Consider the following 27,869-nt stretch of genomic DNA (forward strand, 5'->3'; position numbering starts at 1 on the left):
CAGATTTTGGTTCGAAGAGACAGAGTCATTAGATTATTTATTTTTGGTACTGTCCATATGTAGCTGTTTTTTGGTCATAGGTCCAGGAATGGTAGAAGAATTTACCTGAAGCTAACACTGCTGATAGCAATACTGGTTGATTTGAAAAGTCAGAGTCAATTGAGCAATAATATAATAATACTTTTAGCAAAAAAATATATAGATTTAATTTACAATCTGTAGAAACAATGAGAATAGAAAGGTTCAGAACTTTTGTCAAGCATCACAGCACAGTCAAATATGTCAAATAGAAATCCAATATGGATGGTGTTAAGGCATAGATGGATAAAGTTTAATGGAGCTGAAGGGTGGGACTAATAATAACAGGTTAACAAATGGAAAATGTATTTAGGTTCATAACTTTTGTGAAACAGCACAGTTAAAATATATGGCAAATAGAAATCAAACTGAATGGACAGAAATATAAATAGATGGGAGAGGTTGAGGGTAGAGGAAGGACCGGACAAAAAAAAATATATATATATATATATATATAACTATTGTAAAATAGTGTCCGTAAAATGTGTCCGTAAAATGTACAGTACCAGTTAAAAGTTTGGACACACCTACTCATTCCAAGGTGTTTCTTTATTTTGTGTATTTTGTATTTTATATTTTCATGGTCGAATTGCTGCAAAGAAACCACTACTAAAGTACACCAATAAGAAGAAGAGACTTGCTTGGGCCAAAAAACACACGAGCAACGGACATTAGACAGATGGAAATCTGTCCTTCGGTATGATGAGTCCAAATTGTAGATTTTTGGTTCCAACCGCCGTGTCTTTGTGAGACGCAGAGTAGGTGAGCGGATGATCTCCGCATGTGTGGTTCCCACCATGAAGCATGGAGGAGATGGTGTGGGGGTGCTTTTCTGCTGACACTGTCTGTGATTTATTTAGAATTCAAGGCAAACTTAACCAGCATGGCTACCACAGCATTCTGCAGCGATACGCCATCCCATCTGGTTTGCGCTTAGTAGGACTATCATTTGTTTTTCAACAGGACAATGACCCAACACACCTTCAGGCTGTGTACGGACTATTTAACCAAGAGTGGAGTACTGCATCAGATGACCTGGCCTCCACAATCACCCGACCTCAACCCAATTGAGATGGTTTAGGATGAGTTGGACTGCAGAGTGAAGGGGAAGCAGCCAACAAGTGCTCAGCATATGTGGGAACTCATTCAGAACTGTTGGAAAAGCATTCCAGGTGAAGCTGGTTGAGAGAATGCAGAGAGTGTGCAAAGCTGTCATCAAGGCAAAGGGTGGCTACTTTGAAGAAGGTAAAATAAAAAATGTTTTTGTTTTTTTTAAACACTTTTTTGGTTACTCCATGCATCCATATGTTTTTTCATAGTTTTGATGTCTTCACCATTATTCTACGATGTAGAAAATAGTAGAAATAAAGAAAACCCTTTGAATGAGTACAGTAGGTATGTCCAAACTTTTGATTGGTACTGTATATTTACAAAATATATGCAGGATTGGAAATGATGCAGACATTTTACATTGATGGAGGCTCAATCGATCTGCAATATTAAAGCTGATCTACCCCCTAAAAAAATAACCTAGTCTCACATTCAACATTTTAATTTTGACGTAAAGTGTTCATTTAATGTGAGAAGATTAATCCTTTTGGAGTCGATCATCCTGGAGGTCTCGTCCGATGGGCTTTAAGAGGCTCTGTGTTCAGTGGTGAGCTACGTCTTCCCAGCCAGTCAGTCAGTAGGCAATTTACCCCAATCAGTATCTGTGCGAGACAGGGCAAATGGCTCCTGTATTTAAAGCTGTTCACATACCCTCTCCAAGCTGTGTCCTCTTGATATGAGATGACTCCCCAGCTGATATATTAATCTCCCAGGAATGAAACATAAACAGTATTTCAGCGTGCTTTACGATCGCCACATCCCAGACACCACTGCCAAATCTGCTTACAGATTTCATTGTAGAGTTGATACTACGTGCAGCAAACATTTCAGACTGCTGAGAATGTCACTGTTCAGCCTTTTGCCACAGAGAGAGATCAGTATTTCATATAACGGTCTATCACCACTTCATTAGATTTGGAGCCTTGTGCCCTATTAAATTAAACCCTCACACCAATTTTCAATTAATTCACGCATGGAGGCGTGCGTGCGTGTGGATCAGTGGATGGTGCCGGAGGGGATTGGCTGCTGTTTTACGGGCTCTTAACCAACTGTGCTATTTTGTTTGTTTTTTCGCATTGTTTGTAACTCATGTTGTGCATAATGTTGCTGCTACCATCTCTTACGACCAAAAAGAGCTTCTAGACATCAGAATAGAGATTACTCACATCGAACTGAATGAAGATTTTTGTTTATGAGTCCGACGCAAAGGATATTCTGCTTGCTGGAGACCAGGCCCAAATCCCTGTCATTCGTTTGAAGAAAAGACGTAAATACAGGGAGTGGAGGTCTGGGTGCCTTCTGAGAATTTGTCAGCGAGTGAATAAACCACCATTACCCTCGGTATTATTGGCCAGTGTGCAATCATTGGAAAACAAACTGGACGATCTACAATTAAGACTATCCTACCAACGGGACATTAAAAACTAGTATCTTATGTTTCACCGAGACTTGGCTGAACGAAGACGTAGATAATATAGAGCTGGCTGGCTTCTCCGTGTCTCGTCAGGACAGAGCAGTTGCGTCTGGTAAGACAAGGGGCGGGGGTGTGTGTCTATTTGTCAATAACCATAGGTGTGTGACGTCTATTAATAAAGAAGTCTCGAGGTATTACTCGCCTGAGGTAGAATAACTCATAATAAGCTGTAGACTAAAACTATCTACCAAGAGAATTCGCATCTATATTATTCGTAGCCGTCTATTTACCACCACAAACCGATGCTGTCACTAAGATTGCTCTCAACAAGCTGTTACGGTGAGTGAATGAGGACCCAAAAGCGAACTAACTTAAACAGAGCTTCTTTAATAACCAAACTGTGGTAGGCTCAGATAGACCGGCAGATTCCGACAGGACAGGACAAGGTTACAGCAAACATGACGATAGTCTGGCTCAGGCATGAAACACAACAAACAAGAATCCGACAAGGACAGGAACAAAAACAGAGAGAGATATAGGGACCTAATCAGAGGGAAAAAGGGAACAGGTGGGAAACGGGGTGAATGGGTAGTTAGGAGGAGACACGGCACAGCTGGGGGAAAAAGGGGGAGAAAAGGTAACCTAACAACGACCAGCAGAGGGAGACAGGGTGAAGGGAAAGGACAGAAACACACAACATGACAATACATGACAGTACCCCCCCACTCACCGAGCGCCTCCTGGCGCACTCGAGGAGGAAACCTGGCGGCAACGGAGGAAATCCTCGATCAGCGCACGGTCCAGCACGTCCCGAGAGGGAACCCAACTCCTCTCCTCAGGACCGTACCCCTCCCAATCAACGAGGTACTGGTGACCACGGCCCCGAGGACGCATGTCCAAAATCCTGCGGACCCTGTAGATGGGTGCGCCCTCGACAAGGATGGGGGGGGGGGGGGGAGACGAGCGGGGGCGCGAAGAACGGGCTTAACACAGGAGACATGGAAGACCGGGTGGACGCGACGAAGATATCGCGGAAGAAGAAGTCGAACTGCGACAGGATTAATGACCCGAGAAATACGGAACGGACCAATGAACCGCGGGGTCAACTTGCGAGAAGCCGTCTTAAGGGGAAGGTTCTGAGTGGAGAGCCAAACTCTCTGACCGCGACAATATCTAGGACTCTTAGTTCTACGCTTATTAGCAGCCCTCACAGTCTGCGTCCTATAACGGCAAAGTGCAGACCTGACCCTCTTCCAGGTGCGCTCGCAACGTTGGACAAAAGCCTGAGCGGAGGGGACGCTGGACTCGGCGAACTGAGATGAGAACAGCGGAGGCTGGTACCCGAGGCTACTCTGAAAAGGAGATAGCCCGGTCGCAGACGAAGGAAGCGAGTTGTGGGCGTATTCTGCCCAGGGGAGCTGTTCTGACCAAGACGCAGGGTTGCGAAAAGAAAGACTGCGTAAGATGCGACCAATAGTCTGATTGGCCCGTTCTGCTTGACCGTTAGACTGGGGGTGAAAGCCGGAAGAGAGACTGACGGAAGCCCCAATCAAACGGCAAAACTCCCTCCAAAATTGAGACGTGAATTGCGGACCTCTGTCCGAAACGACGTCTGACGGAAGGCCATGAATTCTGAAAACATTCTCGATGATGATTTGTGCCGTCTCTTTAGCAGAAGGAAGCTTAGCAAGGGGAATGAAATGAGCCGCCTTAGAGAACCTATCGACAACCGTAAGAATAACAGTCTTCCCCGCTGAGGAAGGCAGTCCGGTGACAAAATCTAAGGCGATGTGAGACCACGGTCGAGAGGGAATGGGAAGCGGCCTGAGACGGCCGGCAGGAGGGGAGTTACCGGACTTAGTCTGCGCGCAGACCGAACAAGCAGCCACGAAACGACGCGTGTCATGCTCCCGGGTGGGCCACCAAAAACGCTGGCGAATGGAAGCAAGCGTACCCCGAACGCCAGGGTGGCCGGCTAACTTGGCAGAGTGAGCCCACTGAAGAACGGCCAGACGAGTAGGAACGGGAACGAAAAGAAGGTTCCTAGGACAAGCGCGCGGCGACGGAGTGTGAGTGAGCGCTTGCTTTACCTGCCTCTCAATTCCCCAGACAGTCAACCCGACAACACGCCCCTCAGGGAGAATCCCCTCGGGGTCAGTGGAGGCTACTGAAGAACTGAAGAGACGAGATAAAGCATCAGGCTTGGTGTTCTTAGAGCCCGGACGATAAGAAATCACGAACTCGAAACGAGCGAAAAACAGCGCCCAACGCGCCTGACGCGCATTAAGTCGTTTGGCAGAACGGATGTACTCAAGGTTCCTATGGTCAGTCCAAACGACAAAAGGAACGGTCGCCCCCTCCAACCACTGTCGCCATTCGCCTAGGGCTAACCGGATGGCGAGCAGTTCGCGGTTTCCCACATCATAGTTACGTTCCGACGGCGACAGGCGATGAGAAAAATACGCGCATGGGTGGACCTTGTCGTCAGAGAGGGAGCGCTGAGAAAGAATGGCTCCCACGCCCACCTCTGACGCGTCAACCTCGACAACGAACTGTCTAGAGACGTCAGGTGTAACAAGGATAGGAGCGGATGTAAAACGATTCTTGAGGAGATCAAAAGCTCCCTGGGCGGAAACGGACCACTTAAAGCACGTCTTGACAGAAGTAAGGGCTGTGAGAGGAGCTGCCACCTGACCGAAATTACGGATGAAACGACGATAGAAGTTCGCGAAGCCGAGAAAGCGCTGCAGCTCGACGCGTGACTTAGGGACGGGCCAATCAATGACAGCTTGGACCTTAGCGGGATCCATCTTAATGCCTTCAGCGGAAATAACAGAACCGAGAAATGTGACGGAGGAGGCATGAAAAGTGCACTTCTCAGCCTTCACAAAAAGACAATTCTCTAAAAGGCGCTGGAGGACACGTCGAACTTGCTGAAGATGAATCTGGAGTGACGGTGAAAAAATCAGGATATCGTCAAGGTAAACGAAAACAAAGATGTTCAGCATGTCTCTCAGGACATCATTGACTAATGCCTGAAAGACAGCTGGAGCGTTAGCGAGGCCGAAAGGAAGAACCCGGTATTCAAAGTGCCCTAACGGAGTGTTAAACGCCGTCTTCCACTCGTCCCCCTCCCTGATGCGCACGAGATGGTAAGCGTTACGAAGGTCCAACTTAGTGAAAAACCTGGCTCCCTGCAGGATCTCGAAGGCTGAAGACATAAGAGGAAGCGGATAACGATTCTTAACTGTTATGTCATTCAGCCCTCGATAATCTATGCAGGGGCGCAGAGACCCGTCCTTCTTCTTGACAAAAAAAACCCCCGCTCCGGCGGGAGAGGAGGAGGGAACTATGGTACCGGCGTCAAGAGCTACAGACAAATAATCCTCGAGAGCCTTACGTTCGGGAGCCGACAGAGAGTATAGTCTACCCCGGGGGGGAGTGGTTCCCGGAAGGAGATCAATACTACAATCATACGACCGGTGTGGAGGAAGAGAGGTGGCCCTGGACCGACTGAACACCGTGCGCAGATCGTGATATTCCTCCGGCACCCCTGTCAAATCACCAGGCTCCTCCTGTGAAGAAGAGACAGAGGAAACAGGAGGGATAGCAGACATTAAACATTTCACATGACAAGAGACGTTCCAGGAGAGGATAGAATTACTAGACCAATTAATGGAAGGATTATGACAAACTAGCCAGGGATGGCCCAAAACAACAGGTGTAAAAGGTGAACGAAAAATCAAAAAAGAAATGGTTTCGCTATGATTACCAGAAACAGTGAGGGTTAAAGGTAGCGTCTCACGCTGAATCCTGGGGAGAGAACTACCATCCAGGGCGAACAAGGCCGTGGACTCCCTTAACTGTCTGAGAGGAATGTCATGTTCCCGAGCCCAGGTCTCGTCCATAAAACAGCCCTCCGCCCCAGAGTCTATTAAGGCACTGCAGGAAGCTGACGAACCGGTCCAGCGTAGATGGACCGACAAGGTAGTGCAGGATCTTGAAGGAGAGACAGGAGTAGTAGCGCTCACCAGTAGCCCTCCGCTTACTGATGAGCTCTGGCTTTTACTGGACATGAAGTGACAAAATGACCAGCAGAACCGCAATAGAGACAGAGGCGGTTGGTGATTCTCCGTTCCCTCTCCTTAGTCGAGACGCGGATACCTCCCAGCTGCATAGGCTCAGCTCCCGAGCCGGCAGAGGAAGATGGTAGTGATGCGGAGAGGGGGGCAACGGAGAACGCGAGCTCCTTTCCACGAGCTCGGTGACGAAGATCAACCCGTCGCTCAATGCGAATAGCGAGTTCAATCAAGGAATCCACGCTGGAAGGAACCTCCCGGGAGAGAATCTCATCCTTTACCTCTGCGCGGAGACCCTCCAGAAGACGAGCGAGCAAAGCCGGCTCGTTCCAGCCACTGGAGGCAGCAAGAGTGCGAAACTCAATAGAGTAGTCTGTTATGGATCGATTGCCTTGACATAGGGAAGACAGGGCCCTGGAAGCCTCCTCCCCAAAAACAGATCGATCAAAAACCCGTATCATCTCCTCCTTAAAGTCCTGATACTGGTTAGTACACTCAGCCCTTGCCTCCCAGATTGCCGTGCCCCACTCACGAGCCCGTCCAGTAAGGAGAGATATGACGTAGGCGACACGAGCAGTGCTCCTGGCGTAAGTGTTGGGCTGGAGAGAAAACACAATATCACACTGGGTGAGGAACGAGCGGCATTCAGTGGGCTCCCCAGAGTAACACGGCGGGTTATTGATTCTGGGCTCCGGAGATTCGAAAACCCTGGAAGTGGCCGGTGGATCGAGGCGGAGATGGTGAACCTGTTCTGTGAGGTTGGAGACTTGGGTGGCCAGGGTCTCAACGGCATGTCGAGCAGCAGACAATTCCTGCTCGTGTCTGCCTAGCATCGCTCCCTGGATCTCGACGGCTGAGTGGAGAGGATCCGAAGTCGCTGGGTCCATTCTTGGTCGGATTCTTCTGTTACGGTGAGTGAATGAGGACCCAAAAGCGAACTAACTTAAACAGAGCTTCTTTAATAACCAAACTGTGGTAGGCTCAGATAGACCGGCAGATTCCGACAGGACAGGACAAGGTTACAGCAAACATGACGATAGTCTGGCTCAGGCATGAAACACAACAAACAAGAATCCGACAAGGACAGGAACAAAAACAGAGAGAGATATAGGGACCTAATCAGAGGGAAAAAGGGAACAGGTGGGAAACGGGGTGAATGGGTAGTTAGGAGGAGACACGGCACAGCTGGGGGAAAGAGGGGGAGAAAAGGTAACCTAACAACGACCAGCAGAGGGAGACAGGGTGAAGGGAAAGGACAGAAACACACAACATGACAATACATGACACAAGCTGTATAAGGCCATAAGCAAACAAGAAAATGCTTATCCAGAAGCGGTGCTCCTAGTGGCCTGGGACTTTAATGCAGGCAAACTTAAATCTGTTATATCTTGTTTCTACCAGCATGTCACATGTGTAACCTGAGGGGGAAAAAAAACTCTAGACCACCTTTACTCCAACCACAGAGAGACGCATACAAAGCTCTTCCTCGCTCTCCATTTGGAAAATCTGACCATAATTCTATCCTCCTGATTCCTGCTTGAATCCTACCACACCGACTCTGACGCTCTTCGGATGTGGCAGGTCTTGATAACTATTACGGACTACAAAGGGAAACGCAGCCGTGAGCTGCCCATTGATGCAAGCCTACCAGACAAACTAAATGCCATTTATGCTCACTTTGAGTCAAGCAACACTGAAGCATGCATGAGAGCACCTGCTGTTCTGGACGACTGGGTGATCACGCTCTCTGTAGCCGATGTGAGCAAGACCTTTAAACAGGTCATTCACAAAGCCATGGGGCCAGACGGATTACCAGGATGTGTACTCATAGCATATGCGGACCAACTGGCAAATGTCTTCACTGACACTGACATTTTCAACATTCTCTCCATTACCGAGTCTGTAATACATGTTTCAAACAGACCACCATAGTCTCTGTCCCCAAGAAAGCAAAGGTAACCTGCCTAAATGATTACCGCCCCGTAGCACTCACATTGGTAGCCATGAAGTGCTTTGAAAGGCTGATCATGGCTCACATTAACACTATCATGCCAGAAACCCTGGACCCACTCCAATTCGCATACCTCCCCAATAGATCCACAGATTACACAATCTCAATCGCACTCGACACTGACTTTTCCCAGCTAGACAAAAGGAACAGGTACGTGAGAATGTTGTTCATTGACTACAGTTCAACACCATAGTGCCCTCAAACCTCATCATTAAACTAAACACCTGCCTCTGCAACTGGATCGTGGACTTCCTGACGGGCCGCCCCCAGGTGGTAAAGGTAGGCAACAACACATCTGCCATGCTGATCCTCAACAATGGGGCCCCTTAGGGGTGCATGCTTAGTCCCCTCCTGTACTCTCTGTTCACCCACGACTGCATGGCCAAGTACGACTCCAACACCATAATTACTGGTAGGCCACATCACTGGTAGGCCTGATCACTGACAACGATGAGACAGCCTATAGGGAAGAGGTCAGAGACTGGCAGTGTGATGCCAGGACAACAAACTCTCTCTCAATGTGAGCAAGACAAAGGAGCTGATGGTGGACTATAGGATCACCAACTATCATGGTCCAGACATACCAAGACAGTTGTGAAGAGGGTACGACAACACATTTTCCCCCTCAGGAGACTGAAAAGTTTTGGCAAGGGTCACAAGATCCTCAAAAAGTTCCACAGCTGCACCATCGAGAACATCCTGACTGGTTGCATCACTGCCTGGTATGGCAACTGCTCGGCTCTACAGAGGGTAATGCGTACGGCCCAGTACATCACCGGGGCCAAGATGCCTGACATCCAGGACCTATATACTAGGCGGTGTCAGAGGAAGGCCCAAACAATTGTCAAAGGTTTCAGTCACCTAAGTCATAGACTGTTCTCTCTGCTACCGCATGGCAAGCGGAACCGGAGTACCAAGTCTAGGGCCAAAAGGCTCCTTAACAGCTTCTACCCCCAAGCCATAAGACTGCTGAACAACTCAACTAATCAAATGGCCACCCTGACTATTTACATTGACCCCCCCCCCCTTTGTTTTTACACTGCTGCTACTAAAGTGCATATTTTACACTGCTGCTACTAAACTGCTGCTAAAGTGCATAGTCACTTTACAAATTACCTCGACTAACATGTACCCCCGCACATTGACTCAATACTGGTACCCCTGTATATAGCCTTGTTATTGTTATGTACATTTCTTGTTACTTAAAAAAAAAGTTTACTTTAGTTTATTTAGTAAATATTTGAATAACTCTATTTCTTGAACTGTGTTGTTGGTTTAAGGGCTTGTAAGTAAGCATTTCACGGTAAGGTCTACCTGTTGTATTAGCCGCATGTGACAAATGTGACAAAAAATACAATTTGATTTGATTTGATATGTGGGGCACCAGTTAACCAGTTATACAATTTGGGTAGTCAAGTTAGCACGACCAGCTTGTTCTGATGACGGGTTCATGTTGCGCTGTGATGAATTATGCACTGCAGATCTGTTATGATGATTACACTGGGAGTTTAAACTCCTTTTCACCCCTTTCTCCTAGAGAATAATGACGTGTCTGTAAGTGGAGAAAACAAAAGGGAACATTCCAACTGTACATGACATGTTATGTCACCACCCTGTTGAGAATGTGGCTACAACCCTTTTAATTGCTTGTCTGGGTTTTCGTGGGAGCACTCGACACTTGGTAATCTGCCCATTGTTTCCTCCTGCGCCAATTATCACAGCTGTAGAATGGGACTACATTGTTTGTCTTTGACGTAGTCATATTGTATTTTACCTGTATGGATGTAAACACATGATTTCATCTCGCCACCAGCAGAAGTTACCTGTTTGTGAAAAGAGCAGGTTTGTGTCGTTTCCACAGTGTGCACTAGAATAGAGAGACTTGGTCGATCACGCTCTCTGTAGCCGACGTGAGTAAGACCTTTAAACAGGTCAACATTCACAAGGCTGCAGGGCCAGACGGATTACCAGGTGTGCTCTGGGCATGTGCTGACCAACTGGCAGGTGTCTTCACTGACATTTTTAACATGTCCCTGATTGTGTCTGTAATACATGTTTCAAGCAGCCCACCATAGTCCCTGTGTTCAAGAACACAAAGGTAACCTGCTTAAATGACTACAGACCCGTAGCACTCATGTGTGTAGCCATGAAGTGTTTTGAAAGGCTGGTAAGGGCTCACATCAACATCATTATCCCAGAAACCCTAGACCAAGTCCAATTTGCATACCGCCCAAATAGATCAACAGATGATGCAATCTCTTTTGCACTCCACACTGTCCTTTCCCACCTGGACAAAAGGAACAGCTACGTGAGAATGCTATTAATTGACTACAGCTCAGCGTTCAACTCCATAGTACCCTCAAAGCTCATCACTAAGCTAAGGATCCTGGGACCTCCCTCTGCAACTGGATCCTGGACTTCCTGACGGGCCGCCCCCAGGTGGTGAGGCTAGGTAGCAACACATCTGCCACGCTGATCCTCAACACTGGAGCTCCCCAGGGGTGTGTGCTCAGTCCCCTCATGTACTCCCTGTTCACCCACGACTGCATGGCCAAACATGACTCTAACACCATTAAGTTTGCAGACGACACAACCTGATCACCGACAATGACGAGACAGCCTACAGGGTGGAGGTCAGAGACCTGGCCGGGTGGTGCCAGAATAACAACCTATCCCTCAACGTAACCAAGAGAGATGGTTGTGGACTACAGGAAAAAGAGGACCGAGCACGCCCCCATTCTCATCGACGGGGCTATAGTGGAGCAGGTTGAGAGCTTCAAGTTCCTTGGTGTCCACATCACCAACAAACGAGAATGGTCCAAACACACCAAGACAGTCGTGAAGAGGGCACGACAAAGCCTATTCCACCTCAGGAAACTAAAAAGATTTGACATGGGTCCTCAGATCCTCAAAAGGTCCTACAGCTGGTTGCGTCACTCCCAGGTATGGCAATTGCTCGGCCTCTGACCGCAAGGCACTACAGAGGGTAGTGCGGACGGCCCTGTACATCACTGGGGCGAAGCTGCCTGCCATCCAGGACCTCTACACCAGGCGGTGTCAGAGAAAGGCCCTAAAAATTGTCAGAGACCCCAGCCACCCCAGTCATAGGCTGTTCTCTCTACTACCGCATGGCAAGCGGTCCCGGGATTGCCAAGTCTCGGATAAAAAGGCTTCTCAACAGTTTTTACACCCAAGCCATAAGATTCCTGAACAGGTAATTAAATAGCTACCTGGACTATTTGAATTTTGTGCCCCCCCAACCCCTCTTCTATGCTGCTGCTACTTTCTGTTTATCATATATGCATAGTCACTTTAACTATTTAACTATGCATTCATGTACATACTACCTCAATTGGTCCGACCAACCATTGCCCCCTCACATTGGCTAAACGGGATATCTGCATTGTGTCCCGCCACCCACCACCCGCCAACCCCTCTTTTACACTACTGCTACTCTATGTTTATCATATATGCATTGTCACTTTAACCATATCTACATGTTCATACTACCTCAATCAGCCCAACTAACCGGTGCCTGTATGTAGCCTCGCTACAGTTATAGCCTCGCTACTGTTATTTTTCACTGTATTTTTACTGTTGTTTTATTTCTTTACGTACCTATTGTTCATCTAATACCTTTTTTTGCACTGTTGGTTATAGACTGTAAGTTCACTGTAGGACACCTGTTGAATTCGGCGCACGTGACAAATAAACTGTGATTTGATTTGATTTGACTTGTGCCATTCTCATCGACTGCCCATTACCGTGGCCGATTCCATCAAATGCTCCACGGGCAACTCGCCGAGGCCCCCTCTCATTCGATATTCAGCTGGGCAGGCCGCTGTGCACAACCCATGACAAGCTACCCAAATCGATTGGCTATAATTGCATTTAGGCGAATTGATTCAGCTTTTTGTATGTTTTTCTAATTGTAATTTTCCTGCTGCGATCAAGGAATTAGAGGGAGCGTGGCCTTTAATGAACTCTTGGGCTAAACGCTGTCTGGCTTACTGATGCTTCCTGAAGTTTGACACACTGGTGGACCTGTGTGACAGCTGTTAATTGCATACAGTTTTTCCGGAAACTTCTCAGGATATGGCAGTGATTTGTCCCACCTTGAGAAATATGCTGTTAGGTGTGATGTTTCAAAACAGAAACGTTCTATGTTAGTCTGCGGATAAAGTAAGCAGCTAGTTGCTATCTTTGCCTGTTATCGTACTCAACCACACATGCTACTGCAGGTGAAGGATGTGAAATTCGGTCAGATCATAATGTCAACACACACCTGGTAAAGAATGGAGTCCTTGAGCTGCAGTGAACCAGTGATTGTGCCAATTGGATATACTGATGTCTGATGTGGCTATTGTTTTTATTGTGTTGATGGGTTTCTCGTTCTTAGTGTATTTATGTAAATTGTGTCAAATAATTCAGCATTTGCTGCTATTGATACTTTGTATTGCCGAATTTTTGAAGTAAACAATTTTCTCTTTCTCTCTATTGTTCACAATTGCACCCATTAGAAAAATTTGGGGGAAAATAGGTGTATGTATTTCCCTACTTGACCAACTCCTCATTACAGAGACTGACACAGTTTAGTCTGTGTCCTTTCCTATTCGATCCAGCTATTTAACCTCCATAGATGAGTAAGCCATAGTCTATAACTAGGTCCCAGAGTTTTTCCTGATCAGGTCACATGATTCTGGAAAGTACCGGGCCCTAGATGAAGTAATAGAAATGTCAGGAACTCCAAGATGTAGATATAGAGAATATAAAGAGTATATAATTAGTTACTTTCTAATCCTATACAATTATTTTTATTTGATGAGAACCTCCCATACTAAGAGAGAAGATGCTGCAGGCCTGATGGCACATCACAAGGCTATGGGAGGCAAATGCATTCTCCTGACGAGAAACACTGTCATTTCTATGTGTTTTAATGGCCTTGCAGAAATTAAACCCACTATCACGAGTGATGAGACTCAAAGATTAACACAATGTAGTAGTTTATTGGTGTTTTGCACATGATCACCGACAGATTCTGATCCTGGATCAGCTTAGCACTTGTTCCACATGCTGGCACTCATGTGTGAAAACAAACTCCATACGATCCAAATTCATTCTGGTGTGTGCATGAGAGATTAACCCCAAATGGAGGGCCTGAGTACCAGGTATTGGGATGATGCGGCAGTGTGTGGGATTTGTGCTGCACGAAAACATGCTAGCAAGTGTCGTGGAGAATCGTAACAAAATGTAACACTTACAAGAACTTGTGAATTCAATATAGGCTTTTAATACAAACATATCAGAAGCCTAGATGGTCCGCGGAACACACCCTTTTCCAGAGCACTGGCTCTGTATTTATTCACATACAACATATGAGTCCATCCCACATGCAAATGAAGTTACTTCCCTCAGTCCATCTGCCACCATTATATCCCAATCTGTGCATCCTGCTTGTTCAGCTCGATAACGCCCATGCCGGGGCGGCAGGGTAGCCTAGTGGTTAGAGCGTTGGCCTAGTAACCGAAAGTTCATATCCCGGAGCTGACAAGGTACAAATCTGTCGTTCTGCCCCTGAACGCACTGTTCCTAGGCCGTCATTGAAAATAAGAATTTGTTCTTAACTGACTTGCCTAGTTAAATAAAGGTAAAATAAAATAAAAATAATAGTGGCAGGATGTCTTCATGTCCCAAAAATAATACATGCCCATCTTATGCTATGGGCCCCCTTACGTTCAGCCTGGTGTGTTCTTTGGTATGTCTGTCCTTATTAGGACTCGTAGACTATATGTCTCTTCTCTTCATGTCCGAAAAATATATGCCCTATGTCTATAGTCCATCAGTTGGTCATTTGGCTGACCCCCTCCTTTGTATGTCCCTCTGACCTTGGTTTGTCCAGCTGTCCTATGCTCTCATGGCCTTACTCTGGCCTCCTGTCCTATACAATAGACAATGCATTTTACAAGAATGGCAAATACACTTAGAGTGCATCTTTCTCTTGTGTTACAGTATTATGTTCCTCCCTATATGTACATCTTTCTCCCACAAAACCCTCCTCTGGTGCTTATTTAGCACCAAAAACTACACTAAAATGACATATAGGGTGGAGGCCAATACCAACAGTTGACAAAAACATTAACAAAAATAAAGCTTACAAATCACCTGGACCAAACATCTCCAGATCCTATTTGAAACATATAACACTTACAAAACCCAACTAGACCAAGCATCTCCAAACAATAACATAGATAGGAGTAAAAGATCTAGTCTGTAAAGAATAAAACACTTATAATCAATCATTATATTGTGAAGAAGCAATGAGCATGTAGTATGCCCACACATCCAGAAACAATCAGCTATTCCTTAATCCTGATTCTTTAACATTTCAAGATATAATTTTACTTGAGTTATATTACCACATTTTACCTTTGTGTTTTACAATCATTACTTTATCAAATTGACTAACTCCTGCAGTTTCTATTACCCAAATAGTTTATTCAATTAACTATAGTGTTTCCCACATCCATCCCATTATCTCCAATTAACTATAGTGTTTCCCACGTCCATCCCATTATCTCCAATTAACTATAGTGTTTCCCACGTCCATCCCATTATCTCCAATTAACTATAGTGTTTCCCACGTCCATCCCACTATCTCCAATTAACTATAGTGTTTCCCACGTCCATCCCATTATCTCCAATTAACTATAGTGTTTCCCACGTCCATCCCACTATCTCCAATTAACTATAGTGTTTCCCACATCCATCCCATTATCTCCAATTAACTATAGTGTTTCCCACGTCCATCCCATTATCTCCAATTAACTATAGTGTTTCCCACGTCCATCCCACTATCTCCAATTAACTATAGTGTTTCCCACGTCCATCCCATTATCTCCAATTAACTATAGTGTTTCCCACGTCCATCCCACTATCTCCAATTAACTATAGTGTTTCCCACGTCCATCCCATTATCTCCAATTAACTATAGTGTTTCCCACGTCCATCCCATTATCTCCAATTAACTATAGTGTTTCCCACGTCCATCCCATTATCTCCATAGCTGTGGAAACATTCTTTTTTTTCCTGTCTTTTGTTTTTAGTAAACCTATCATTATGAGGATCATTCAATTCAGTTCTTATGTTGCACATTCATGTTCTCCCAACATATTTTTATTTAATTCACTTCTGCCTTTAGTGTTACCTAGTGCTGAACTGCATTCTATGTTACACAAAGGAATGTAGTATTTTCTCTGAATACATTGAACATTTTACATTTAACACATTCTTCAAATGATGAAAGTTCAGGTACTATCAAAAGATCAGACAAAGGTGATTTTCTACACAAAATACAATTGTCCATCCTATGTTTGTTTCTGCTGTATGCTTAGCCCATTCGTACCACTCGTTCTTCACTACTTCTTCTCGTGTGGTGTCCTTGAGTGGTTCAGATTCTGAGATAGATGTCGCTTTTACAATGTTTTTGTCTTGAGATATATCATTAGAGTTTGTCAAAAAGTTCCAAATGTCAGTAAAGAACCCTCCTGGTTCTGATGCTTTAGGTTTCTTTGTGGGTACATTGGACTGCTTGGTAAGGGCGGTTGATGTTATCTTAGTGGTAGCTACTGTGGTCTTCACAGCAGCTTCCACTGTTGTTGTCGTTCTAGCTACCACAGGCTCTTCCTGTTTAGGTATTGGCGTAAGACCAATTCTAATGACTGAGGTGCTACTCCCTTCGGTCAATCTTGTTCTCGTTATTTCAACTATTAATTCTTCACCTTCAACTGGTTCAATCTGATTCATGGTGAGCACCCACTCGTCTACTTCTTTGGTTAACGTCAGGTCGTTTGATGTGTCCATCCACCGAATGCAATCTCCGGTAAGTGTTTGATCCTTTTGTCTTCTGTTCTCCTGTTTCAGTTATGTGTTGAGGTGGAACAGAGATGCTAACCTTGTCAGTCTTTTTAGATTGTTTGACTGGTTCCTCTCTTCTCTTCCTGTTTCCACCCTGCATCTTGATTGTGCGTGAGTCTGTTGTTTCTATAATAGCGTTCACTGTTACTTCTGTGGTTCTAACTTCAATTGTCTGTCAAGGAGACAATTCAAGAGCTGAAAAGTCAATTGTGGGGAAATCCCCATTTTCTTCAGCTTGCTGGACTTTTCCTCCTCTTTGTGGGGTCTCTCCTTCTGTTCTTTGTGAGGCCTCTCCTCCTCTTTCTTCCCCTGTGGCTCCCTCCTCAGGCCGGACTCGACTTCCATCTGGAAGGGTGTCAACTTTTAGGGAAGAGATGTTCCCATTCTGCAGGTGGTACTTCGGGGTCCCACTGTGGAGGGCTTCTGTCAAAGAGGTCTGTCACAACAGGTATGTCATCAAGAGTATCAGGCATGTTACTTCATCCCATCCCTGGACTCTCTGGCCCCACAGGAGTGAATTCTGGTTGTTCGCAGGTTCTCTCTTCAGTGTTGTCTCTCCTTCGTCTTCTTCTGGGTGCATTAGGCAATGCACCTGTCGTATTTTGGCTTTCACTTGGTCTGCTGTTCTCTTGGCTCCTTCCTGGCGTCTCGATTGCTTTCGCTGTTCCTGCTCCTTCCGAGCTCCTGCCTGATGGATCAGCATCCTCTGTGTCCTCATCTCTATATGGTTGTGTCCTTCTTTCTGTTGGGACTCAGGTGCAGTGATTCAGATGGTACCATGGTACCACATCTTGCTTCCTTTCACTTGGACGGCCATGTTTGTTGCTGCGGCCTCCTCGTAGGGTCCTTCTCTCCTCGGTTGATCCCACTTCCTCCGGAACACTCAAACATAGACTAGATTTCCTGGTATCACTGGGAGAGGTCCTTCTGGTCCCATTGGATCATCAGACATGGAACCTCTCGTCCTGGTTCAGGTTTCTGCCTTCTTTCTGTGAGGCATTCAGACTTAGAGACTTATGGCCTCTGTTCTATGATTACACCATACATTCTCTTACTTCCATCACTCATCACACAACAAACTAGCATTCCAGCTGAAGCTGGCAAACCCTTCTCCATCTGGTTTCCTAAACATAAGACTTGGAAAGCAAAGGACAAAACATAACAGTATTGACAATGTTATGTGTTATGCATGAATATATTCATGAATACTGAAATCTGAGACCATGACAATTCCCACTCTCTCTTCACCTGACTCTATGCCTCCAGGATACTTTTCTGCTGGACTCCACAAAAATGAAAGCCCTATAAAGCTTCCTCGTGCTTCCACCCAGTCTTCCCCTTTCAGCCCCAGGTTCTGAGAGGTGTTCCCAAATCATGTCATTTTTTACTTAGTTCCCCATCTGCTCTATTTCAACTGATAAGCATATGCATAACCTTAATCAACATTATTTCTTCTTGAAGTAATTCAACACTGTATCTGCTTTCACATCAAGCCTTCAACATGTTGTTTAGAGTACAAATACCCTAACATCTATCCTTTTTTCACATGATGCATTACCAAATAAAACAAGTAACTCCCAAACTCAACCCAGTATGTCTACAGTGGAATCTAGTCTTTCTCTCTCTCTCTCTCTGGTTTCACATCCTCTGTCATGGTGTTTTCAAGCTCACCCATTATTCAGCTGGACCTTACTTCTTGTGAGACTTATGCACCCACCAAAGAGAGACATGACGATCTTTACCACTGCAGGTGCTGTAAGAAGTATACCCCCAGCCTGGTGTATCTTGATGTACACTCAGTCTCCAGAATTCAGCCCATGCCCTTCCATCTGGCCTCTTATGTGCTGTTTTTTCCTGAGGACATACACACTAACACATGGGTTATTTTCTTATAGCAAGATCACTAAATCTTAATTTTTAAATAACAGCCCTATGTAAACATTCTGTCTCAAATACATGGCCTCCTGCCACAAAAATATTCATAATGATAGCCAAATTATGGTCCCTACAGCAACTGCTGTAAGAATAACATGTAATCAGTCAAGTGTCTTCCAGTTGGAAGAATATCCAATCCTAACAAAACTAAGTCCTAAGCTTCTTAAACTTTTGCTCTAGTGTTCAAAATCCCACTACTAATTACTTTTACCTTAATCTAGGTATGTGTAATGTTCTATTTACTTTTATATCCCTATATTTTGACAAGACCAACTGTCCTTCCTTTTCTGTGAGTTATCTTGTCTATTAATATACATTGTTTCTAGAAATAACACCCCTCCGCTACCATAACCTTCATGTATGAGCCCCCAATGTAGTTACAGTTTTTCTAACCCATAACACATAAGTCACTACTCCTAATTTCCTTCCATAGTTTGATACATACTTAAACATTCTCAAATCATTTTTAATTCATATCAGTCCCTCCTCAGGAACAATATACACACTTATTTTCCTCAAAACAAAAATAAATTGACCAAACAAGAAAAATAGTAAAGTAAATTATAATAACTGCATATTTGTAATGTAATTAAACCTGGGGAAAACGTCCATCCGTTTCGTTCTATGCCCATATTGGTCTCTTTCTTCTTCATCCTTGGGTGTTATCGCACAACAGACTATACCTTTTATTCAATTACTTATATCATTCCAATTTATCACTCCAATTACAATGACATTGTGAAACAAAAACCATTAATCTAATATTCTGCAAGTTCTGTCAATCACCCTGTCTCAGGATTAGTTTCCAGAGCTTCCCTAGGCCTAGTAAATTTAAACAGTCCTATATCCAAATCATAACTAAATGTTGTTTATAAATTGTTCCAACCCAATATTCAGGATAACAGTCCTTAGTGCTTACTTTAACTCAAATTTGACCTTCTCAATTCAATACATCATCCCTTTAATAATTAACATTTATACTAAAAACTTTTAGTACCAGTAATATCTATTTTCCAATACGCCCTTTTGTCTCTGTTTTTCTGTCATGAGTGGCCTGGAAATAAAAGGTCATTACCCCAATCCCCTTTAGTCTTTCTTCTCCCAGCACATATCATTCCAGCATGTCTATTTTAGATACAGGTCATCAGACACAGTTGTCCCTCACTATTCAGCCAGTAGGGTGGGTTTGAGTTTCACACACACTTGTTGTGGTGATAATCTCTCCCATGCATTAAAGCATTCTGACGTCACCTTCCATGATAACTCCCTTATTCTACTGGCGATCTCTCAGACAAGTTACAGATTATGTAGTTATCAACACAACCCTCGCAGAGACCCCCACTCCAATAAACCATTTGGAGTAACTGTTATCCCTTGTTAACATATATTTACCTTTTATATGCAGAATGAACAAAGCACATTTGTATTTACCCAAAGACCATAACCCCAGGGAACTGATAATTTATCCTATGAACCCATGTTAAATCAAGAAATAAACCTATCTGAGTAACTAGTCAATTTTCCCAAGGAAATAATAGAATTTCAAAGTGATTGTACACTTTGAATAGAGACTGGTGTTTCTTAATCATTTTATAATTAAATCCCACCTGTTCCAACAATTTCTAGTGAAGTTGACCAGTCTACACGGGAAATTCTTAGGGTTCAGGGCATTTGACACCATTAAAATGTTTCCACTCCCTTTTCTTTAGAAACAACTTAAATACATTTTCAAAAACATTTCCATCCTTCTGCATACCCAATTTGAAACTGAATTGAAAAAACCCTTCCAAAGGAAATCCACTATCGCATATAGGCCAAGAACACACATGAGCTGGCCTCACTTATCCGGAACTCCAGTTATAGCCTTATCCAGATACTAAGACTTTTAAAGTGGCCGAATATCTCTAACTGCTTTCCTCAGTACCACAGTCTCCAATGACATTTTGACCAGAGAAAATGTAACCCCTTTTTTTCTGGAAAAGAAATGCACATTTCGTTAACATTTACAATGTTGGCCTCCCGGGTGGCGCAGTGGTTAAGCTGTGCCATCAGAGTCCTTGGGTTCGCGCCCAGGCTCTGTCGTAACCGGCCGCGACCGGGAGGTCCGTGGGGCGACGCACAATTGGCCTAGCGTCGTCCGGGTTAGGCAGGGCTTGGTCGGTAGGGATGTCCTTGTCTCATCGCGCACCAGCGACTCCTGTGGCTGGCCGGGCGCAGTGCGCGCTAACCAAGGTTGCCAGGTGCACGGTGTAGCCTCCGACACATTGGTGCGGCTGGCTTCCGGGTTGGATGCGCGCTGTGTTAAGAAGCAGTGCGGCTGGTTGGGTTGTGTATCGGAGGACGCATGACTTTCAACCTTCGTCTCTCCCGAGCCCGTACGGGAGTTGTAGCGATGAGACAAGATAGTAGCAACTACAACAATTGGATAACACGAAATTGGGGGCGAAAAAGGGGGTAAAAAAATAAAATAAATAAATAAACATTTACAATGTTACCTTTTAATCAGCAGGCCAATAGTATTACTTATATATTGATTTCATTCTATAAGCGTTTTAGCAGTTTCAGAGTGAGGCTGAATGTCTAACAAAACTGAAAACCCCTTACGTTTTTCTGAACATGCGAGAAAAGTTTAGCCATGCACAGAACACATAGTTTCTTCCTGGTCGGTTATCTGTATCTTACCCTTAGAAATTGAAAACACCAATATATTACATTTTGCTTTTCTTCTAACTAATTTTACCAAGTTGGTGATTTCTCATATACGTTTATTTTCCGTCTTTTGACGCTAATAACAACTTCTCCACGTATTTTATCACTACTGAAACTGTTGTTTCAATGCAAAATGATTCCAAGTGGGGCTATTTGTAAATCACATCGGTACCTTACTAGAAGTTAGGTAAAACGTGATCTAGTACGTATTTCATCACATATAAACTGTAATCTCTTTGAACCACTTATTGATCGATCAGAGACTATACACCGCTGGGTGAAAATTCCATTCTTACTAATAACCTCACAACGATTAGTTGTTGCTCTTTTGAAAAAGATGCAAAATCCTGTATAGCGGCATTCTCTGCTACCGCACTAAGTTCCAGGGTCACCTTGCACTCATTCTTCCCCCATACTTGTTAGCTCCTGATCTACCACTTCTTACGCTTAGATATTTTCTATAGCTCTGCTAACCACTCGCACGTCTGCGAGGGCAAGCAGAATCATATCTGTCCCCCATCGTAATGTTTTTTCTGATGATAGAATGCTGACATCAGAACGCTGGTAAATTGAGCTTCTTATTATGGTTTTATGTGATTGTTCCAATTCCTAATTGCCTCCCTGAATCTTTTATTTTATTTATTCTTTTTACCGGGTAATGTTGTCCTCCATTATCCAGTTTGCTCTTTCATATTCAAGCCGAATTTGGTAGAATTCACGTGCGTTTGCTCTTTCATATTCAAGCCGAATTTGGTAGAATTCACGTGGGCTTCTTTCAGCGACTCCATGGCTTTATTAAATTCCGCTATCTCTGTATGCTGGGGAGAAACAGTCCGTTTGTTGCCAAGCCACTATTTATTTTTCTTAAACACTCCCATCGCATTATACACCTTTTATTTACAATTTTCCAAGGTAGAGCTACCCTACTTTCCCAAATAATAATTTATTAGTCATATCACTTAATTTCTCCTATCAAAGCCTACTTTATAATGTCTACACTTTCTTATCTCTTTATTTATCCGCTTGCTATATTCTCTCTTAGCCTATTTTACTGTTTCATTCCTGATTCATGGTTTTAGTGAAACAGTCTCTCCTGTCCTTCAGGCTATTTTTAAATTGCAGCTTCTGTTGCTACAAAGTGCCAGAGTCACCTGCTGTTTTTCCTCCTATTTCGTTACAGGGCAGGTGATATTTTTAAATCCTTTCTTCCTACTTCGCATCCGTTATATACTATCCATGCCTTGTTTAATACAATAGTACCAATAGTACTAACTACAGGTACAGGTACAATGGTCGTTTAACACGTTATCACGTCAATGTTTTATAACTTATTTTTCCCAATATTTATTGATTTTGTTCCTCTTCCCAGTGAGAGTTAAATACACTATCTTTCTCAAATTACACTCAGTTAACTGTCAGAGAGGCCTGCGCATTCCTCTTCCTACCAGTTGGTCACAGACACACAGCCTGTTCTTCCTCTTTTTTTTAAATCTGCTCATTCATCACAAAGAATTGTCATTCATTCATACACACCCTTCGTTTTACCTAAAACGACCTATAGTTTTTCCTACTAACTTATTTCACTTCCTCAACATAAGCCGGAATTTATACTGTAGGATTTTTACCGATATGACGAGACTACTGCCTAACCGGGTCAGCCTGTCTTCATACCCATACCCTTCATAACCATACTTCACTCACCCAATACTGGCCTCTATTTCGTATTAGAGCCTATATTGCGGCCTGTTTAGCTAGACGGAGCGTTTTTATCCGCAGGATTTATTTTGCAGTTGAACCCAGCCAAATCGGGTCAGAGTTCTTCCGCTTCCTATATATTCACCCAAACCGACCCTCCTGTCATGAATAACCCACCTAAGCAGACCCCTTTTCTAATCTCTTTTAATAAAGGGCGGTATTCGTGGATTTTTCTAACTACTTATTTATGCAGATCTCTATTCTTTTAGAGCTGTATTCATAAGTAACCTGTCCATTCAGTCCTTCTACTAATTTTATTGAAGCGGTATTACAGGATTTTTCTACCTACTTTATCTGTTTTGACCGTATGGGCTGTCCCACATATGGCATTTCAGCCATAGAGCGCAAACAACCGCCACACAAGGTCCCCAAATGAATGGTCTGGTGAGGGGGGGCAGTCCGAATCACACACACTCGACCCAAGTCGCTCGCTCAGGTTGATTGGGCTGCGTTGTACACACATCCCATAACAAATCCCGAGACAGTCGAGCCCGGCCAAGCAGAATCAGACGGAACAACTCCCCTCAACCAACCCAAACACGTGGGTCCGTTCGAACCGACCGATCAGAACGAGTGCATGCCCCCTCCGCTAAACGCCCGACACCCGCAAGATTCACAGCCCCTAGTCACTTAGTCCTTACACCTGCACATATATGTTTATTTATCTATTTTTAACAACCCCCAAAATCACACATGCATGCAATTCATTGAATTCAAAAGTTCTTCAACATTTACTGGGTTTTTAGGAAATTTTAAAGAGAGACCTACCAGACTGAACGAAGTAACTTCATTTGCCAGTGCTCTGGAAAAGTGTGTGTTCCGCGGACCATCAGCCCTTCACGCTGAGACAGGATCTCTGAAGCAATCTATACAAACATTTCAACTACGTAAGAACAAGCTTACCTTTTTATAGTTGTGTGGCCACATTTGTTTGCAAGATTGTCCAAAGAAACTATCACCAGCCCGGAACGTCACTCTTGGCGAGCTTGCCAGGAGACCAAGGGATCGCAAAGTTATGTCGTGGAGAATCGTAACAAAATGTAACACTTACAAGAACTTGTGAATTCAATATAGGCTTTTAATACAAACATATCAGAAGCCTAGATGGTCCGCAGAACACACACTTTTCCAGAGCACTGGCTCTGTATTTATACACATACAACATATGTGTCCATCCCGCATGCAAATGAAGTTACTTCCCTCAGTCCATCTGCTACCATTATATCCCAATCTGTGCATCCTGCTTGTTCAGCTCGATAACGCCCATATCTGCTTTCAGTTAAGTTATAATAGTGGCAGGACGTCTTCATGTCCCAAAAATAATACATGCCCATCTTATGCTATGGGCCCCCTTACTTTCAGCCTGGTGTGTTCTTTGGTATGTCTGTCCTTATTAGGACTCGTAGACTATGTGTCTCTTCTCTTCATGTCCTAAAAATATATGCCCTATGTCTATAGTCCATCAGTTGGTCATTTGGCTGACCCCCTCCTTTGTATGTCCCTCTGACCTTGATTTGTCCAGCTGTCCTATGCTCTCATGGCCTTACTCTGGCCTCCTGTCCTATATAATAGACAATGCATTTTACCAGAATGGCAAATGCACTCTAAGTGTATCTTTCTCTTGTGTTACAGTATTATGTTCCTCCCTATATGTACATCTTTCTCCCACACAAGTGGATGCTATGTAGAAGTTGTGACTTGAGAGCCACACCCTTGAATATGGTTCAGTTCTGGTGAAAGCTAATCATGCTTTTAGCAATCAGAAAAGCAACAGGGAAGTGCAATGAGGTAGCGTACCAGATAAATGAAAACGGCTCAATAATTTATTGAGGCTGTGGTGAAGATAGATGAGCGTACAGATGATCGATGGCGGTTGCTTTGTGTTCTCAGTGTGTGTGTATTTGCTTACGTTCAAATGTGCGTGCCTGTGTGGGAGTGCGAATGTGTGTGTGTCTGTGCGTGCGAGTCTGTGCGTGTGTGTACATGTGTCTGTGTGTGCCTTCGAGTATGTGTGCGCGCGTCATAGATTCTTCTATTATTTTTCTATGGTGTGCATGCCTATCTGCATGTGTACGTGTGCATGATCCATGCTTCTATATAATCCATACATTTGTGTGTTATGTTCTCCAGGTGGCTGTGACAGGGGGACCCCCGGGGCAGGACCCATGAGGAGTCATAGAAGATGCTCGCAGCCTGGGCGCCTCTGCTCCTCTTAGCCATGTGGGTGAGATGTACCTCCGCTGGGCCGCTCTCCTTCAGAATAGGTAAGTAGTCTGACCTCTGTCCCTGGACCCAGCATGGCTGGAAGGGCACAACTCGTCTCTCCCCTGCCTCTCCTCACTCCTTATTCAAAAGGCGCCATCACAAGAGCTCCTCTACGTGTAATTCTAGGCCTGGTTGAGAGTGTTGACTTGCTCTGACAACTGATTGCTTCCTCAGTGCATCTCAGCAGCACTTTGACGAGAGTTCGGTATCACTCCAATTGTACTGTAACACGAAGAGGCGCTATTTTCTGAGTGTTATATTCTGTCTGCTATTTCTGATGCAGCAGAAAGGTACTTTCTTGTGTGCAACCGGGTACCTTAACCAAATGGCTAGAAAATCTCATTTTCTGCTACCATTTCCCGAGCCGCAGTGAAAAACACAGTGAGTGTCAAAATGAGTCATGATATTATACTTTGCCATAATTGAGTGTTAGCTGGGAAAACCAGTTACCTGTTTAGATACATTTTAGTGTATGGTGTTTACAGGCCCGTACTCATTTTCACACAGAGATGAGAGAGAGGAAATGGTGGGTAAAGATGGAGGACAGGGGTCCTCCTATCATTACATTAATTAGCCGATCCGTAGCCGGCTATCCACCAGCCATAGGGCTGGGTCTGGGGCAGCAGTGACCAGGACATGTCTCTCTCACAGCAGCAGCAGCAGAGGCCACCTCAACATGGGCTGATTTCTCCCAGCAACCACTGTGACGGCAGACGGAGGACAGACAGACTAACAGCAGCATAACAGCAGTCTATATTGATTTCTAGTGTGCCGTAACTTTAAAACAACATGTATATTGGGTAACAAGCCGTGCAGGGATCAGAGAAAGGTCTGGCACTGTGAATGTGCCTTGCCGATCAATTATTAAAGTGCCCAATATGCTCGCAGAGAAACTTCTCAGTTTGCTTTAGTCCATCTCCATGCGATCGCGACAGGGAGCAACAAACACACAGCCTCCCAGCTAGCACATTTGGTTCCTTGGAAGTTGTGGGAACGTACGTTTTGGATTTTCCAATGGTTCTGGGAACAAAGCCAGAAGTTTCCTGACCGGTAAGATGGAAGGTTTTTTAAATGTTTTGAGAACGGAAATTACAGGTTATTTGGTGGCTTTCTTTAAACTTTCAATAAATCTTTTAATACATTTGCTAGATTAGTTTGGGTTAACTGTTTTGAACTCCAAGCACAGATTGGACACATGGGAATGAATTTGCTTTGGCATTAATCATGCAGACGTATTTGTTTTTTATTGTGGCACGGCATTAGTGATATTCAAACCTATGATCTTCATTTTAGTCTATTCAAACACGCCCCATTTCAAAGGAAACAAGCACTCATTTAAGATGAGGTGTGGCCTACATACCTGAGCACACTTAACAAGATAGAGGAGATAGAATGTTGATGCTGAGAAAGGAACGCTAATGTTTTTAAATAACATTCTTAGAACGTTCTTTGAATGTTACTAATGTTTTCTTGTTGTTTTTATGGAAAGTTTTCTTAATGTTCTGAGAACATGCATTTACAGTGCCTTGCGAAAGAATTCGGCCCCCTTGAACTTTGCGACCTTTTGCCACATTTCAGGCTTCAAACATAAAGATATAAAACTATTTTTTTGTGACGAATCAACAACAAGTGGGACACAATCATGAAGTGGAACGACATTTATTGGATATTTCAAACTTTTTTAACAAATCAAAAAGTAAAAAATTGGGCGTGCAAAATTATTCAGCCCCTTTACTTTCAGTGCAGCAAACTCTCTCCAGAAGTTCAGTGAGGATCTCTGAATGATCCAATGTTGACCTAAATGACTAATGATGATAAATACAATCCACCTGTGTGTAATCAAGTCTCCGTATAAATGCACCTGCACTGTGATAGTCTCAGAGGTCCGTTAAAAGCGCAGAGAGCATCATGAAGAACAAGGAACACACCAGGCAGGTCCGAGATACTGTTGTGAAGAAGTTTAAAGCCGGATTTGGATACAAAAAGATTTCCCAAGCTTTAAACATCCCAAGGAGCACTGTGCAAGCGATAATATTGAAATGGAAGGAGTATCAGACCACTGCAAATCTACCAAGACCTGGCCGTCCCTCTAAACTTTCAGCTCATACAAGGAGAAGACTGATCAGAGATGCAGCCAAGAGGCCCATGATCACTCTGGATGAACTGCAGAGATCTACAGCTGAGGTGGGAGACTCTGTCCATAGGACAACAATCAGTCGTGTATTGCACAAATCTGGCCTTTATGGAAGAGTGGCAAGAAGAAAGCCATTTCTTAAAGATATCCATAAAAAGTGTTGTTTAAAGTTTGCCACAAGCCACCTGGGAGACACACCAAACATGTGGAAGAAGGTGCTCTGGTCAGATGAAACCAAAATTTAACTTTTTGGCAACAATGCAAAACGTTATGTTTGGCGTAAAAGCAACACAGCTGAACACACCATCCCCACTGTCAAACATGGTGGTGGCAGCATCATGGTTTGGGCCTGCTTTTCTTCAGCAGGGACAGGGAAGATGGTTAAAATTGATGGGAAGATGGATGGAGCCAAATACAGGACCATTCTGGAAGAAAACCTGATGGAGTCTGCAAAAGACCTGAGAC

The 27,869-nt window shown here is 44.2% G+C and overlaps 1 protein-coding gene across 1 annotated transcript in view; it reads left to right on the top strand.

Moving 5' to 3' along the window:
- grik4 (glutamate ionotropic receptor kainate type subunit 4) overlaps window positions 1-27,869 on the top strand; it is a 455,986-nt gene that overhangs the window by 219,985 nt on the left and 208,132 nt on the right. Inside the window, exon 3 of the mRNA XM_036965131.2 lies at window positions 25,136-25,269. Within this exon, the coding sequence (XP_036821026.2) occupies window positions 25,188-25,269 (82 nt within the window). The 5' untranslated portion in view covers window positions 25,136-25,187. The remainder of the gene's footprint in view (window positions 1-25,135; window positions 25,270-27,869) is intronic.

The sequence above is a fragment of the Oncorhynchus mykiss genome, chromosome 27 (genome assembly GCF_057628025.1).
Source record: "Oncorhynchus mykiss isolate SJ-2025 chromosome 27, ASM5762802v1, whole genome shotgun sequence".
NCBI classification, from domain to species: Eukaryota; Metazoa; Chordata; class Actinopteri; order Salmoniformes; family Salmonidae; genus Oncorhynchus; species Oncorhynchus mykiss.